We start from the raw sequence: 16,952 nt of genomic DNA, 5'->3' as shown, positions 1-16,952 counted from the left end.
TTCTCTGTCTGAATGAGTTAAACACAAAATATCAAACATTGATATATTATATTGCCAGATACAGTAGGAAAAGAGAGGGAACTTAGTGGAATCTAATATAATTAAATGAAGTTAGATGTATAAATGAAGTTAGCGATAAGTGATACAGCTTTGGGCAAAATATTGTAAACTTTAATGACAGGATTTACCTCATGGGCAATCTTGTTAGAAAAAGAAAAGGGCTGAATTCATGTTGATTTTCTTTATCTTAAGTAATGAAGTAGTAAGGCTAATATTTGTAATCAAGCATGCTTATTGTATTAAGTTAGTGAAATACATATCCGCTGAAAGAGGCAGTAAATAAAAAGGAACTGAATAGCATGTTTATAAGGACACTTGACCAGAGTGAAATAATCAGAACATAACTGTTTGATTAATAATGCACAGACTCAGCTCAGCCATACATAAAAGTCCCACCATTGTTAAAACAAGAAAAGAAAAGGGAGTTACACAGCTGTTCCAGCCCACAGGAGAACAGCAGCTATTGAAGTGATTTTGCATCATACAATGGATTGTTAAAACAAGTTTCGAGAGCATCAAAGAACAGAGGGACTTGACATAAATTATATGAACTTCACAATGGACATTTCAGCAGAGGGTTGGAGGAACTGCAACTTGGGCAAGCATCACTGCAAAGTTGGCCAGGAGATGAACTGCAGAGGGTCCTACAGAAAGTGACTGGTAGAGGTAAGTCGTTGTCTGGAGCAAGACAGCCAAAGTTGAAGGTATGTCCCAAGATGGTTGGACCAACAGCTGTGGCCTAACCTGTCTTATACAAGGTCGTTTGACAAGATGCGTTACACAAAAGGACTGGAAAATTCCAGCCTCATTTGCAAGATCTCATTCCCTGATTGGATGGTGAAAAAGGACCCCTTATTTTGACTGGACCATTTGAATCTTCAGAAGTACGGATCACCATTTGATTGGTCCACACCATCACCTCCAAGAACAGGAACTAAGTTGGAGCACCCAGCAGAATTGGGATAAAGCAACCTGTCTGTCAGCACATCACTTCCTGAAAGCTGAAGACACGTGGACGTGAGAAGCCCGAGGTTCTGAGCCACCTGCTGAGATCAAGTACCTAATTCAGATAAGTACTTTTAATGGTGTCTATTTTCCAGCACATTTCAGAGTAGCAGCAGTGTTAGTCTGTATTCGCAAAAAAGAAAAGGAGTACTTGTGGCACCTTAGAGACTAAAATTTATTTGAGCATAAGCTTTCGTGAGCTACAGCTCAATTCATTGGATGCATTCGGTGGAAAATACAATGGGGAGATTTATATATATATCACACACACACACACAGAGAACATGAAACATTTGTTGATGTTTTGGTTAAAACCCAAAAGTTTAACCTCACCTGGAGGACAAGGATAGCCAATCCAGATCCGCGGCACTCAGGTCTTATGGTCACAACAGCATGCATTCGCTTAAGAAAGCCACCACAGTGTCCTACAATCTGAGTTAACAGTAACTTGTTAATTCTAACTCTAAAGTAGCTTTGAAAAAGGACAGACACTACTATAGTCCTTTTTCTGGTCCATTATTGAGCAACCCAAACTGCTGGAAAATAAAAAAGGAGTACATAAAACCCATTGTTTCATGTTCTCTCTCTCTCTGTGTGTGTGTGCGCGTGCACACGTGTAAATCTCCCCACTGTATTTTCCACCGAATGCATCCGATGAAGTGAGCTGTAGCTCACGAAAGCTTATGCTCAAATAAATTTGTTAGTCTCTAAGGTGCCACAAGTACTCCTTTTCTATTTTCTAGCAGTTTGGGTTGCTCAATAATGCACCAGAAAAAGGACTATAGTAGTGTCTGTCTTTTTCAAAGCTACTTTAGAATTAGAATTAACAAGTTACTGTTAACTCAGATTGTGGGACACTGTACATGTGTCTACCACAGTTAATGGTTTTAGACTGCCTTTCAAGTTTAGGTGGATACAGACATAAAACTGATCAAGTGTACAAGCCTCTTGAACTGCACCCAGCCTATACAGTCTGTCACAAGTGTAGGAGTTGATCATAGGTAGTTAGGAGTGTTAATCAGATCCTGGTGGTAACATTACTTGGAAATTAGGTAACAAGAGGTTGACTATTATAAATCCATTGGAAAAGAGGCCTTGATGAATTGGTATGCAAGACCTAACCAAATTTTCTTGTGATCTAGTTTGGGATTGCTTTTCCTCTGTTATGCTAGCAACACTGGAGTTCACAACCAAATGACACGAGACACCCTATTCTGAGGGACTCCATCAAAAATCTAAACAGTGTCCTTCCCAAGATATGCTCAGTCATGAAGTGTTATTGTGAGTGTGTGATTTGGTTCAGAAAACATGAATGATTATATTGACCAATTTTCTAATTAGTCAAATCACAGTCCAATACTATTTATGCCTTTTTATATCCGATTAGTTGCTGCTAAGGATATTTAATAAAACTTTATAAAACTAAATTCAACTCTCAAGTTCTTTTTTTTTAATTAAGCCATGAAAATAAAAAAACTAAGTGGTATAGGTATTCAGTTATGAAATTGCTTAACTAAAGTTTGTTTTATACCTTTTCTTACATACTACTAATTTATTCATTTATGCTGCTATAAAATGATTCAGCTTCTATTCTAGTTTGAGACAGACAGACTCACCTCACATCTCAGGATTTATTTTACTTGAGAATATTTCCTGTTTATGAAATAGCCATCCTGGACTAACAGTCACACCAAACTACCTCATCTCAAAGGCTAATGAGGTATAAAGCTCAAACAGGAAGTCACGTATGTAAATAAAAAAATCATGTACAGAAAATTTGGCAAGGTTTTACTTGACCATAAAATGTACAGATAGTTGTTAGTTGCCAAGCATGTTGAACAAGTTTTCCAATATTTATGGTATTTGTATAGAAACCCTAAATATTCTCTATTTAACTAAAAGCAAAAAAACAGATCATCATTTCTACAAATACGAGAACAATAAATCTAGGAAGGAGAAGAGTCCAAGCAAGTGTCAGTCTGGCACCATTTTGAAGTTGTTTAAACAAAAATAAACTGACTAGAGAACTGAAGAGTAATTCTATGTGGGCAAATCTTGAATAGCCAGAGTTATTCTATTTAGTACCTTGCTTAATGACAGTGTATGAACCTTTAAAGTAATAATCCTAATTAAATATCTTAAAAAATAAATTAAATATGTACTTACTTGACCTGGGGGGGGGGAAGGGAATGGAAATTGAACAGGTGACCATTAGGGGTGGGGGGGGGAAAGAGGGAAACAAAGATATTCAACCAGCCAATCTTTTCACTACTTCATCAATGTTTTGAGAGAAGACAAAAGTGTCTTATGATTATTATAGGCAGAAATAGCAGCTGGGGGAGATTGGAACTTGCATGGAAAATGGGAGCCAGGTTGTTCTGGGAGGTTTGGGGGATGGGAAGAAACAGACTGGTTGGGCAAGGAGAGAGTTGGTGTAGGCGAAGACTAGAAGCCAGAAAGGGAGTAGAAAATGGGACTGGCTAGATCAGAAGACTGGGACAAGGAGCTTTATTACATCTCTTTTACTCAAGCAAATATTTGCCTATCTGCAGACTTACTTTAGTTTTAACTTGACTGTTCACGTATTAGCCTAAAAAAATGAAAAATAGCCATTAAATACCTACGCTGGGAAGAGTATTGTAACAGTCTTTGGACAATTAATGTCAACTGTGTTTAAAGAATTACTGCACCATGAAACAATTAAATCCTGTTAGTGCACTGAATGTGGAGATTGTGTTTTACTAGAAATAGCAAAAACATTCTAGAACAAGGATGGCTGCCTGTTCTTCAAAAATAGTGAAATGTATGGATTTTACACTATTCTGGTGAAAGATTTTAAATGACAGTGATCTTTGTTTTTTGAAGAAAGCTACACTGTCTGAATTTTCAGCACATAACTCTTTGCATGTACTCCATGTATACATCACACAATGACTTTTGGGATCAGCATATTACCAGTTTGCATACGGATTATGACAATGGTATGTTGGGGGTAAAGAATATGTCATGTGAGTTACAGTATGGTGTGCCTTCTGCCAGTTGGCACTATGGGGCTCCTAGAGGGACAAGTTACATCATTCAGAATGGTAAATTCAAAATATTTTCCTTATCCACACTAATAAGCCAGTTAGCTTTATCATAGCTAAAAGAAAGTCTGAATGTGCACCTGAATAAATGTGACACAGTCTGCATGATCAGAGAACTAGTGATCTCCAATACTGATCAAATTTCAGTTTCTATTAATGACTTTTTTCTTCCCTTAACTGTCTATATTTGGCTGTAATGACACTTTTGTTTTTATAGTATACAGTAGAGATGAACAGTGGTAAGGGGAGTATTTACATGAATGTTTATGACAATAACCAAGGCAACCATATGAGTAACTGTGGTGTTGGAGGTTTTGGTAAGTTGACCATTTGGGGTGGAACTTTTATCCCAGTGGAGTATTTGGGCACCCATGACATCTATCTGTTGGTAATGCAGGTATTCTGCCAGCATGCCACTATTTTTAAATTCTATTTCCCTACAAAAGGAACAGAATACCTGTTCAAAATGTAATTTGTTAAGCTTATTTGGGACCAGTTTGAGAGGGAAGATGGCCTTGCGAGAAAGGCACTTGTCTGGGTTCAATTTTGAATTCAAGAGATCTAGGTTCATCTCCTGGCTGACCCTGGGCAAGTAATTTAATCTCTGCTCTCAGTTCAACAGCTGCCACATAAGGATTAGAATACCATTTTGCCAAGTTAAATTTTAAATAAGGTTGGTCAGAAATTTTGTTCAATTGGAGAACACCGACTCAGAGTGAAATGTTTTGCTGAACCTAGAATGGATTTGACAAAACTTCCATTGAAACACAGTCCACAGAGAAGCTCTGACTCCCTGCCTCATCAGGAAGGAGAGGGATTCCCCCTTTTCAGACAGCTCTCATCATAAACTCTTCAGGATAGGGACTGTCTCTCACTGTAGGTTCATACAGTGCCTATCCTAGGGGGACACTAGTCTCAGTTGGGGCCCTGTAGGCATTACTACAATATAAATAAGTTCTGAATGTGACCCTCTATCTGTTCAAGCTTTCCTGCTGCTTATTGGTGCTAACTTTATTCAAGTAATCATAGGAGCCACATGAAATTTATAAGCCTACCATCCCTCATGTCTTACAAACCTCCCAGTGCCCATGCTATCTGAAGTCAATGTCCTTTAAGCACTTTTTGGAGCAATGTTACAGATCCAAACATATGCTAACCTTTCTCCCATACTGTTACCTTTCTTGATTCTGCCCTCCTTGAGGTCAGAAGTCAGGCTGTGTCTGGGGATACTGTTTATCTCCATTAACTGTCACCAAATCTGAAGCAAAATTTAGAGGAAAAGGAAGCACTTCTTGAAAGTTGAGCAACATATAAATCTCTCCAGAACTGAACACAATTAACTGTGGTGTGGTAGGCCTGGCCTAGATGCTGAACCAATTTGATTGTTGAAGACAAAAACCTTATGTAGCAGAAGGTTCTCTGCTTCTGTTAACAGCAGCACATTGTCTTTCAACCTTTACCTTGAAGTTTGACATAATCCCACCATGTGTGCACAGTCAGTATCCACTGTAATTTGAGACCCTCTGTTCAGAGAGAATCTGGAGTTTGGTGCACTCGATTGTTACAGTCCATATATGTACATTGCACATTACATCATCCATTGGGCTAGGCATCAATACAATATTTACATTATTATTTCTAACTTGAATATATTCATTACCCCTTGTCTCCCTCTACAGAGCATGGATTTCCTCCTAATTTACATGCTGTTGGTGGAAGTGAGGTGAAGGAGGGAGGGAAGAGGGACTTGAATATTTAATGTGCTTCAAAGAATTAAGCCTGTCTAGTACACAAACCTTGCAATACACCCAGGAACATTTTAAACACCCATGTTGCCTGCTGGTCTGGAGCAAGCCTCTTTTGAAGAAAAGTCCTTTAGGCTATGTCTACGCTACTGCGGTAAGTTGACCAATGCTACGCAATTCCAGCTACGTGAATAACATAGCTGGAGTCAACATACTTTAGGTTGAGTTACCACAGGATATATGGGAAAAACTCTCCCATCAACTTACCTAACTCTTCTTGTTGGGGGTACGGTACAGGGGTTGACTGGAGCGTGAGCTGCTGTCTATTTGGTGGGTCATCACTAGACCCACTAAATTGATCGCTGGTGGACCGATCTCAGAGCTTCGATCCCAGCTGTAGGGTAGACATAGCCATAGTATGTTACTGTCTTCACTTTCTCACTTTCCATTCTGATTGCCAGGTAGTATTTAGACATTAATTCCACTATTTGTTTACCACCTACATTTCATATGGCAATTCCAATTACTCACTGTTGCACTGTCAACTCTGGATATTCAAGTTAGTTGGTTCATCTCTTCCAGCAACGAAATAATCAACGTCTGGAAATCTTTGCGGGCCATTCAGAAGCTAAACATAAAAGCATTTACAAACACACCATAATATGTTGCCACACAACTTTTATCAGCCTTTCCATTTTGTTCACACAAGACACCATACATAAATCAAGTCTACTGTTACTATGGGAAGCATCATTCCTTAGGCTGTGTTACTCTCAATCATTCTTTTTGCATCATAATGGAATTAAATAAGATGATGGCAAAAAGCATTCAAATGAAGACCCTATTATAGTAGTCATTTGTTGGTCACCTCTAGCAGCAATTTCCATTGTCCAAATTTCACTCAACTTTTAGGCTGAAAGGTTACATTACTTGACTAAGGATTAAAAGTGCTCAGAAAACTCAGTCCTCCTTCACAGTTTCAATTCTGTAATGGATCCTCTTACCAAAACTACTGGAAATAATGGGCTGAAAAATAATCTAAAGTAAATATTTATTGCTCTTTTCAGACTCTGTCATTAACAGCAATAACTCTTGGTAGGCAGAGTCTCCTTTGCCCTAGGGTGTGATGGTCTTGGCTTCCTGGCAGATTGCGATAGGGGAACACCATAGGAATAGACCACCTGTCAAGGCTGGCTCAGTCATACAGAAAATAGGAAGCTACCTCAGGCAGCAAGGTATTGGCGCCAGCAGAATATTCACTAAGTGTGTGTGAGTATAAATAATTTGTTGACATTACAACTCCTAGAATGATGTCAGAGTGCAGTGTCTCCCAACTTCTGCTTCCTCACCTGCATGAGGGGACCAGACATCATTCTAGGAGTTGGGTACCAGCACATTTTACTTCCTTAAATTAGTTGTTGAATAAAGCCTCAGCATTCCCCACTTGGGCCCCTACTCAATACGATTTGTGTTAGTCTGTCTTTTCCAAAAATTAAGTTTTTTCATTGTGGCTTTATGATGGTATTACTTCTATAGAAGTGGGCTTCTGAGCTGCTATAATTAAGTCTCATCAGCACTTCCAAAAGTGTTAGTTTCCTGAACTTTAACATTTCTCAATCTATATCACTGGAACTCTTCTTCCATCACATGGTTTCCATGCCCCTTTTTCTCTGCTTTACTCATTGAATTTATTTCCATTCTAGTGTTAATTGAAAGTCAAAATCTCAGGGTTGCATGATTATTTGTGGTTTGGCTCTCTGTTTCATGTTCTTCTTGTTCCTACCCAAGTTTCTAAACTCTTGCTGTAACACGTATGGTTTTAAAAAGTTACACTGTGCTTTACTTCCACCTTTACAGAGATAGTTTAACTACATTTAAAATTGGGGTAACCCAAGGCCAATAGGATAAGTAATTTTCCAAACATAAAAGTCAGTAACAGAACTGGGAATAAGATCTGAAGACTCCAACCCCACTACTCCAACTCCTGGACATTCCCTTCCTACACCATTTTGAAGAGGAACAGAGTTCATTAGAATCTGCACTCAGTCTTTAGATACACTAGACATTCTTCCCCAACTTCCAGCTCCTCCTATAATTGGTATAGCTCTACCAGTAACCATGAAAGCTTGTTTTACTGTCACCACTACTCCTCCGACAAGCAGAACACAATGCTAAGAAGCCAGAGGCCACTGCTTTGTCTACAGTAAGAGCTTCCATCAATGCTATCACTGCTGGTAGTATTAGTAGAATAGAAATCCAGAAAAACCTTAGAAACGGAGACTTTGCCTTGTCTGTTGAACAATTTGAAGGGATAGTCTTTATAAACCATGTTTTACAGGCACCTAAAAAGGGTGTCCAGATTTGGATTTGGAAGGTGCAACTAATACAGCAGACAATTACTTGCCTATTTAGGTAATTAAGATGTTTTAAAAAATACTATAAGCAAAACCCAGCTTGGTACTTTTCTAGATTGCTATATTATGCCCATGGCAAATAGTCTATGTGCCTACCTTAGAAAAGGAAAGGAGGCGGGCAGGACAGGCTGATTTTATAGTTTTAATTATTGTACTACACCTACTTCAAAAATCCATTCTGGACCTGTAACAGCTAGAATTGAAATTGATTCTAGCTGTTAGAGGTCCAGAATGGATTTCTGAAATAAGTCTACAACAATAAGTGTGGACGAAATCTACAGAGATAATTGGCAACTAAATTAAAACAGTTTGAAAGATTTTCAATTTGTACAAAAGGATATATAAACATAGGAGGAAGTGTTCTCTAGGCATGGCATAAATTTGATTTTGAAGTTTTTAAACGAAAGTTGATGGTGTAAAATGCTGTAGTTTGTTCACAAGGATAAAAATCCAACATCTGCTCTTGAGCCGTAAAATAGTACACACCTCTGTTTAAAGTAGGGGAGGAGACAGGATTTATTTTACTGTTACAAGTCATGTCAGCCTGGAATTAGAATCCATCCGTTATATTGACACAGATCTGGCTGTGTACACAGAGTTCTGTTTCCAATATAAGATAACATTTATTATGAGATTTAAAATGGTTATGCAGGAAAACAAAACAGAACAAGCGTTGTAATTTTCTTCTATAGAAGCAGGTTTTAAACTGTGATGTGGGAACCACTTGTTGTCCACCAAGCTGTTGGTCCACAATGGAGGAGCAATCTGTCACTCTTCAACTGGATGAAGACAGACTGTGTAAGGAGTTTTGAGACCACTGATTCAATAAGAAAACTGTTGTAGGGGTACATCTTCATGACCTAGAAAACACTCCAGAATTCACACTGACAGTATGGGATAGTATTTGCCATGTATTAGGAGAAGCAACACCTACCAATTTAATCAAAACTTCACTGGCTCACATTAAAGAGAAAAACAATTGTGCGAGTATTCTATAATAGATGTGTGCCTTAGTGAACATGCTACACTCAATACTTGCAATGCCTGCCAAATGACAAAAAAATATTCTGGATACATGCACGTATGCACTTAAGGGTATCGAGGAGAGACAATGATGGTGTGGTGTAAAGCACAGAGAGGTTGTGGAATCTCCATCATTGGAGATTTTTAAGAGCAGGTTAGACAAACACCTGTTGGGGACGGGTAGATAATGCTTGGTCTTGCTGTAGGTGCAGGAGACTGGACTGGCTGGCCTCTCAGGGTCTCTTCTGATCCTGGATTCTCTGATGGCTGAACAATTTTGTGGAAGAGCTAATCAGCAGCAGATGTTAAATCTCCACATTTAAATTAAACCTTTCCCAAAAGAAAAAAAAACCTTAGGTTTTAAGAAATTTAAGATCATATTGGATAATGCATATTAATCTATTTCCACACTTTTTTTCCTCCCCTTCCTGTGTTACAATCAAGTAGACGTGAACTACTGACAGAACAGAAATATGAAAAAAATAAGTACCCCAGGTCAAGACTGGATTCACTCCCAAATAAAGTGAAGGCTGGAAAAAGTTCAACAGGACAAACAGTCTTAATAATTCTCCTTAGTGAGACATTTGAACAGAATTTAAGTAACTATGCCAAGCACTAATTTAATGGGAAGCAATTCTTCCAACATGACCAATGTTTAGTTAATGGATTAACAAACAATGTAACTCAGAAGATTTGTTCACTCAATTTAATCATACATCCACAAGTTCTGACATTTGCCTCAAGCTCGTCTGAACTGCCCAAAGTTTTTGAAAGAGACCCTGTGTAAGGCCCAAGGGTTTGCAGAGGGCTGCGCAAGTACCACTGTGGTCAAAAAGCTAAAATAATCTGAGGTTATCACCAACACCATTTCTTAAACCGTACCCACAGCTACTTGGGATGATCAAAGACTTAATTGAGCCAAAGTATTACTATAACCAGACATTGCTGGTTATTTTCTTCAAGTCCTTTAAATCCATTAGTTATTTAAATCATGCTAGTGCAGTTGGGTAATGTTGAATTATTGGAATAATTGCCACTGGACTTAAAATTTGGCCCGTTGTATATAGAACACACTGGAAGTCCTAAAGTATATATAGGTTGAGAATTTGACGGGTCTACAGACACTTGAACCATATTTTAAATCATTGTATTAGGTGGTGCCAAGATTATATCCCCAATTTCAGCTTCCTAGTTTACAATACACGGTGCATTCAAAGACAACCTACACTAGAGACTTATGGTTGCATGCATGCAAGTCAGTTCTAGAGAGGTTGCTTCAAAAGCTAAGGAGCAATTTCCTCATTTGTAAGTGAAAATGTTTGAAAGAGTACCAGAAGCATTACAGTTAAACACATTAAGAAACCTCCCATTATGTAGATATTGTGCTTCATATCAGGACCAGAAGCTTCAATCCCACATACTCACACTGATGCAGTTTGCTGCAATTTCAGAATGAAAAGTAGTTTGCTAAAAATAGTCTCCCTTTTGCTTACACAGCCCTTGTGTGATCTTTCAGGGACAAGCCAGGAGAAATTACTGGGGTATATAGTCTACAACAGACCTACTTAGACTATAGATTAAAACTAACATTTTTGAACACGCAACAGTAAGGATGCAGGCATGATAAAACTTTTGGGTGGGAAATAAGTCAGATACAGCAAATACAGTTTCTCCCATTTAGCTAGTGACAAGATTTGTTGCAGAACCTAACACAGAACTCTTAAAATCTGAAGACTAGGTAACCCTGAATTGCTAGTATTATTTCAACATTATTTGTAACACAGTAACATCCAAAAGGCACCAGTTGCTAATTAAAATCTGTTCTATATTGGTCAGATCGGCCAGTTACTACTATCTGATGGCTGCTCAGTAGCCAATATAGAATGAGCTGGGTAGTCAGTTGAGTTCCCTGTGAGCAGATGTTCATATCCCCAATGCCACCATACCACAACTGACACCCTTGTTGGCAGTTACAGCAGAAATTAATGACTTCACCTAGACCGGGAATGAACTCTCTCACATCCAGGTAACTGCTGCAGCACATTTGAAGGATAATATAAGGAAACCTCCCCTGAAGCAGGCCGTGGCACCTGCCTCAGTTTCCCTTCTTTAGTCTCCCCAGCAATAGTCCAGACTCTTTCTGTGGGTAAAGAGACCTTGTGCAGTTAATTACAAAAGTCCCAAAACTATAGTCCAGATTTCCCCCAGCATACTCCAAACAGTAGATGCAACATACATCCCGATATCCCTCACCGTGCCCCAGCTCTCCACTACAGCTCTCTACTGTTCCGTACCAGAACAGCCAACCTATCCCTTCGAACTGGAAAGCAACACTGCACTTCCCAGCAGAAACCCCCATAGCCCTCTCTGTTGGGAGCATCCCTCACTCTCACTGGCCCTCTCATGGTTCCTCTGCATCCAGCTCTCCGGTACTGGGATGTGTCAGCAAGTAAATTCCTCCACCACTCCCCTGCCTTCAGCCCTCTGAGGCCCCCGACTCTGGCTCAGAGCCAGCAGGCAACTCTCTCCTTTGCTTCTCTTGGCCTTCAGCCCTAGGTATCTGGCTTGGGGACGCCAGCCAGCAGATTCCTCTTGTTGCTCTCGTACCTTCAGCCTTCTCTCAGGTCCTAAACATACAGTCTCCTAGCCAATTGTTCTCTCTTCCCAGTGAAGACTTGTAGAAATCTTTCCAATTGTCTCTGCAGCTTTCCCCAAAGACCTCCTCCAGTCTCTTGATGGACTCCCACCTGGATTCTCACTCAATGGGTTTCCCCCTGACCTCTCAGTCTCCAGGTGCTGCCTTGCCAAATTAGAGCCCCTGCTCTGACTCAGGGGAGCTGGACCTGCTTCAGTTACAGGGGCCAGCCATTCTGTGACATAGTATACTTATCCTGTACATAACTAGCGGATTTCAGTCTCTGTGGTTATTCATCTGGCAGCACTAAATTAAGAAATTTAAGGAACTTAATCTTCATGATGGCGAGATTGTGCTCCACATGTGAAACACCATCTCAAGTCTGAAGCTCACTAAGTTTCAGTGTTGGAAAGATCATACTTTTGCCTTCAGTGCCCATCTTGTAACAACTTCTATAAATGTCCAAACAGAAGAAAAGATATGCCACAGCTTTGATAGCAACATAGAAAGACCCCCTCATATGCAAATCTTAAATACTGTAAAAAGAAAAGGAGTACTTGTGGCACCTTAGAGACTAACAAATTTATTAGAGCATAAGCTTTCGTGAGCTACAGCTCACTTCATCGGATGGATGCGAATACAGACTAACACGGCCGCTACTCTGAAACCTTAAATACTGTGATGCCTTTTTGATTTGATCCCCATAAAGAGTGCTCTTGGTAGTATTTACATTAACACTATTTGTCTTTCAGAGGAATTCAAGCTACAGAGAAGTTACCTAGCATTTTAAGTTTGTGGGGCTTCTTTTCCCCCCTTTTATTTTAAGCATATTCCCCCTCTTGCGTAGTTTCAGTGTCTGGAAGCATTTACACAGAGGAAGTTAAGTTTCTCCCTCAGTAAAATTATATCAGAGTAAAATGTAACATCACATGCTCCCATTTCACAATCTAAAGTGAATATTTAATTTGAAGTGCAGTCTTTCAGCTAGGGACTTAAAATTTAAGTTATCTCAAATTTCATTCTTCATTGACTGCTTAGGGATACAAGCACACAGTATCTTTCAGGCAGCAGTATCATTTGTTTGGAAAAAACCCATAATTGAATGAGCTTCCATAAATGTACTTTAAGAAAAAGTATTTTAGAGCATGCCTCCAGGTTATCATGCTAATTTCTGGACAACGGAACAAGATTACGTTTTTCTTCCACACACCCTGTCTTAATAGCACCACTTCTATTGCTGCTGGCTAGAAAGTCAACTAAGTGAACTCAGTCAGTCTTCAACGCTGGCCTAATGAGAGTATGTTGGGAAGAAGGAAAATGTCAGTATTTAATACAGATTTACAGAAAATAGGGTCTCAAAAGCCAGGTGCCAGTTCTAAAAGGGGGGCAATGAAGTTCTCCTTTAAAAAAAAAAGAAGCACACAAAAATTACTATACAATTACTGACACCCACTATTTTGTAGCTACAGGAAAAAATTTCTGTATTTCCTGTTATGATACACCAGAAGTATTCTCCAGGTTACAAATGAACAAGCATTTCTCTTTGGGGATGTCTTCAGAACCTTCCATGACCATTATTTTTAATTACTCTCTGCTGAATGTGGTCTAATAGTGACACAAAAGAGCCCTCTGAAATGTCTTGCCAAGTTGACACAGCACAGTGCCCTGTATATTATACAGCCATGGGAGACCCATCCTCTCCCTCCTACATGCACACACTACTTTCAACATTTGCCCTTACTCCTGCAGGAATTCTGCGCCACTGTACTCACACAAAATTCATGTCCCCAGCAGATTTTTTTCTCTCTATAGAAAATACATTCTGCTGGCGAGGTGCTGCAGTTATGCATTTTGCCCACCAGGAGATGCTATGACACCAGAATAGAAGCATCTGACTCACCAGATATAGCAGTCAGCAGCCAATACAGAGGATGAGAGACTGTGTTCCTCACAGCATCCTGCCCACAGGGCCAGGTGAGGAGGCATAAAGCTACTGGGGGTGGGGGGGTACAGAGAGCAGGGCACATGGAGCTGCTGCGGTCAAAGTGGACTGGGGTTCAGAAGAGCTAGTGGGTGGGACAGACTGTGGCAGGGGTGAATGGGAGTGGGGGTGCAGGGCCACATCAGGGCAAGGGTGCTGAGTGGGGATGCAGGGACAATGGGGGCAGGGACACATGGGATGGGGGAGTAGGAGTGGCTGAGTGGAGGTGGAATGGGTGCGGGGTACAGGGACACATATGGACAGGGCAGATGTGCCTGACTGAATGGGAGAAGCTGGGGTCAGCCAGGGTCTGCATAGGGGAAGTTCCCCAACTCCCTAACAATCCCTCCCACTTTGGTGCTCCAGCCGGGGTCTTGCCATACTCTGCACTGCTCCCAGAAGCAGCGGCATGTCCTCTGCACAGCTCCTACACATAGGGACAGCCAGGGGGGTCTGCACACTGCCCCCGCCCCAAGTGCCACCCCTGCAGCTCCCATTGGCCGGGAACCACAGCCAAGGGGAGATTCAGGAGCAGCGCCTGTGGACAGGGTGGAGCACAGAGCTGCCCGGCCGCATCTCCAGGTAGGAACCGGAGGGGGACATGCCACTGTCTCTGTAAGGTGCTTGAGGTAAGCGCCGCCCGGAGCCTTCACCCCTGCCCCCCTCCCGTGCCCCAATCCCCTGCCCCAGCCCAATCCCCCTCCTGCCTTCCGAACCCCTCAAGTCCCATCCTGGAGCACCCTTCTGAACCCCCAACCCCTCATCCCCAGCCCCACCTCAGAGCCCACACCCCCAGCCAGAGCCCTCTCACCCTCCTGCAACCCAACCCCCAATTTCATGAGCATTCATGGCCCGCCATACAATTTCCATACCCACAGGTGGCCCTCAGAACAAGAAGTTTGCCCATCTCTGGACTAGACAGAGATTTTTTAAATGGTTTTCTGATATTGGCACTAAATCAAATGGGGGGGGAGAAAAAAAAAGGAGGTGCACTTGAGATGCCTGCAAGCTTAAAGACAAGGTGAAGGAAGATGAGGTTACCTAATAAGCATGACAATCACAACTCCTTTGTTTTTCTACTTAAAATTTTTATATAAAACTTAGCTAAGATTTTTCATCAAATTTAGATTAGAGACCTTTTACTACAGAATTTCACTAAAAACAGTATGTCAATTCAGATGCTCCAGTTTTCCTATTTCCTCCCTAATTGAAATGAGAACTTGCCATTTCCCCAGATTTTACTTTCATAAAAATAATTCAGTGTTCACACAAATACTTTCTGAACACTTTACTTATGATGTTTATATCAGAAATAGCATGCAATAATGGACAACTGGCCATAGAAGACTGAAAAGGAATTAAAAATTAAGGCGTCTGTTTTAAAGCAGGATGGAAGATTATTCATAAGCTTAGAGACTCCTGTACTACCAGTGTCAGATGTCACTTGACAAGGTACTGCAACGAATGGAAGATTTATAAATAGCAATGGTAATTAAACACCTCCAACAGATTCAAACTAGGTTATTTAAGGTGAGTTTTCTCTTTTTGTGAACATTCATATTGCTAATTTGAGCAGGAGGCTTCATCTTTTTAGATTTAAAAATATCTTGTACTCTTCTTTATTTCATTAGGGCCACATGCCATCCATGCAGGGTTCCTGCATTCATGCTGTACTGGGGCAGAAACTGTGGAGCTCATGAAAGGGTTGCAGACATTCCCACAAAGTGAAGTCTAGTGAAAGGAAGGTATGTGCTGGGAGCCATATTGCGAAGGCAACCGCACAGATCCACTGTCCATTTCCCTTCACAAAGCAAGGCTGCAGAACCAAAAAAACAAGTACAGTTGTAGGATCTTGGCAGGGAAATTCCTCCTAGGACAGTAGCCCACCCTAAACCAAGCTTGACTCTTCTGGTGAGAGAAGAAGGAAGGAGAATTTGGACCTCTCTCTTCAGGGTCATCATCTGTACCACAAACTTAAAATGTAAAGCTCTCTTTAAAAAGCATTTCCCTAGTATACTTGAGAATTTCTTGTGAAACTGTGTCAAAAAAAAAAAAAAAATCAAGATATATCACATCTACTGCTCTCCACCACCACTATCCACTAGGCCAGTCTGACTCTAACAGCATCCCAAGGCCAGAGGGCATGTGGCTTCCTAGTATCTAGCCATGAGTTTCAGCTGGCTTGAGAGTATCTCAATTCATTGGTGTCATGTAATATCACTGGAAAAAAAGAACACTGGTTATTAATATCATTGTAAAATGTATTAATACTATACATGGAGTTATGGATGTTCTCTGATATTATGTTTTAAAGTCTGTATTTGAAAACAGGTCTCTCCAGGTCTTGAATACAAATAAAGTAGGGTTGACCAGTGACAATGGCACTGCAATTTACATGTGTGGTAAACAGAACCTTCAAAGCTTATAAGTTACTTGGGAAGTCAGCATGTTTAGATAACAAAAGACTGTATACATTTATCTGACAAACCTGGTCAACAGGCAGAGACAATGAAGATATGTTTACATGCAAGGTAAAGAAAGTCATCAGGAGACCAAGTGGGAAAGATTATCACAATCTTGATGGGGGATGGAAACTGCATCCCCAGAAGCTTTTCTGCCTCTTGAACCAAGGTCAATGAATGATATGTTTTTCAGTGGTTTACTTGACTATAAGGGAGAGGTGGTGAACCCCAAAGTTATCCATTATTTGGGGGACTAAAGAGGCCAGACCTCTTGCAACTACAGAAAGATTGGTCCTTCAACCAAAGGGACTGAAGTGTCTGGAAATCAATTATAGGTGAGAAACCTGCTTAGGGAAAGATAGTAATTGGCTGAAATTAGGTTTTAGTCTTAAGTGTATTGTTAATTTTGTCTGTTTGTAAATCTTTTTAACCTTGATTCATTTTATTTGGCATCACTTAACCTATTACTTCTGATTAATAAGCTTGTTTTAATTTTTACTATAAACCAACCCAGTACTTTGATTAAAATAGAGTGTTTGTG

At 40.4% G+C, this 16,952-nt stretch overlaps 1 protein-coding gene across 3 annotated transcripts in view; it reads right to left on the bottom strand.

Moving 5' to 3' along the window:
• Positions 1 to 16,952, bottom strand: part of MTUS1 (microtubule associated scaffold protein 1) — a 158,229-nt gene that overhangs the window by 76,248 nt on the left and 65,029 nt on the right. Inside the window, exon 4 of one of the 3 annotated variants that reach the window (XM_038398534.2) lies at positions 16,335 to 16,370. The exons of the other annotated variants lie outside the window; for them this stretch is intronic. Within the exon in view, the coding sequence (XP_038254462.1) occupies positions 16,335 to 16,370 (36 nt within the window). The remainder of the gene's footprint in view (positions 1 to 16,334; positions 16,371 to 16,952) is intronic. 3 annotated transcript variants of the gene reach the window in all.

The sequence above is a fragment of the Dermochelys coriacea genome, chromosome 4 (assembly GCF_009764565.3).
Source record: "Dermochelys coriacea isolate rDerCor1 chromosome 4, rDerCor1.pri.v4, whole genome shotgun sequence".
In the NCBI taxonomy this organism is placed as follows: Eukaryota; Metazoa; Chordata; order Testudines; family Dermochelyidae; genus Dermochelys; species Dermochelys coriacea.
This window is presented reverse-complemented; position numbering and strand designations above follow the sequence as displayed.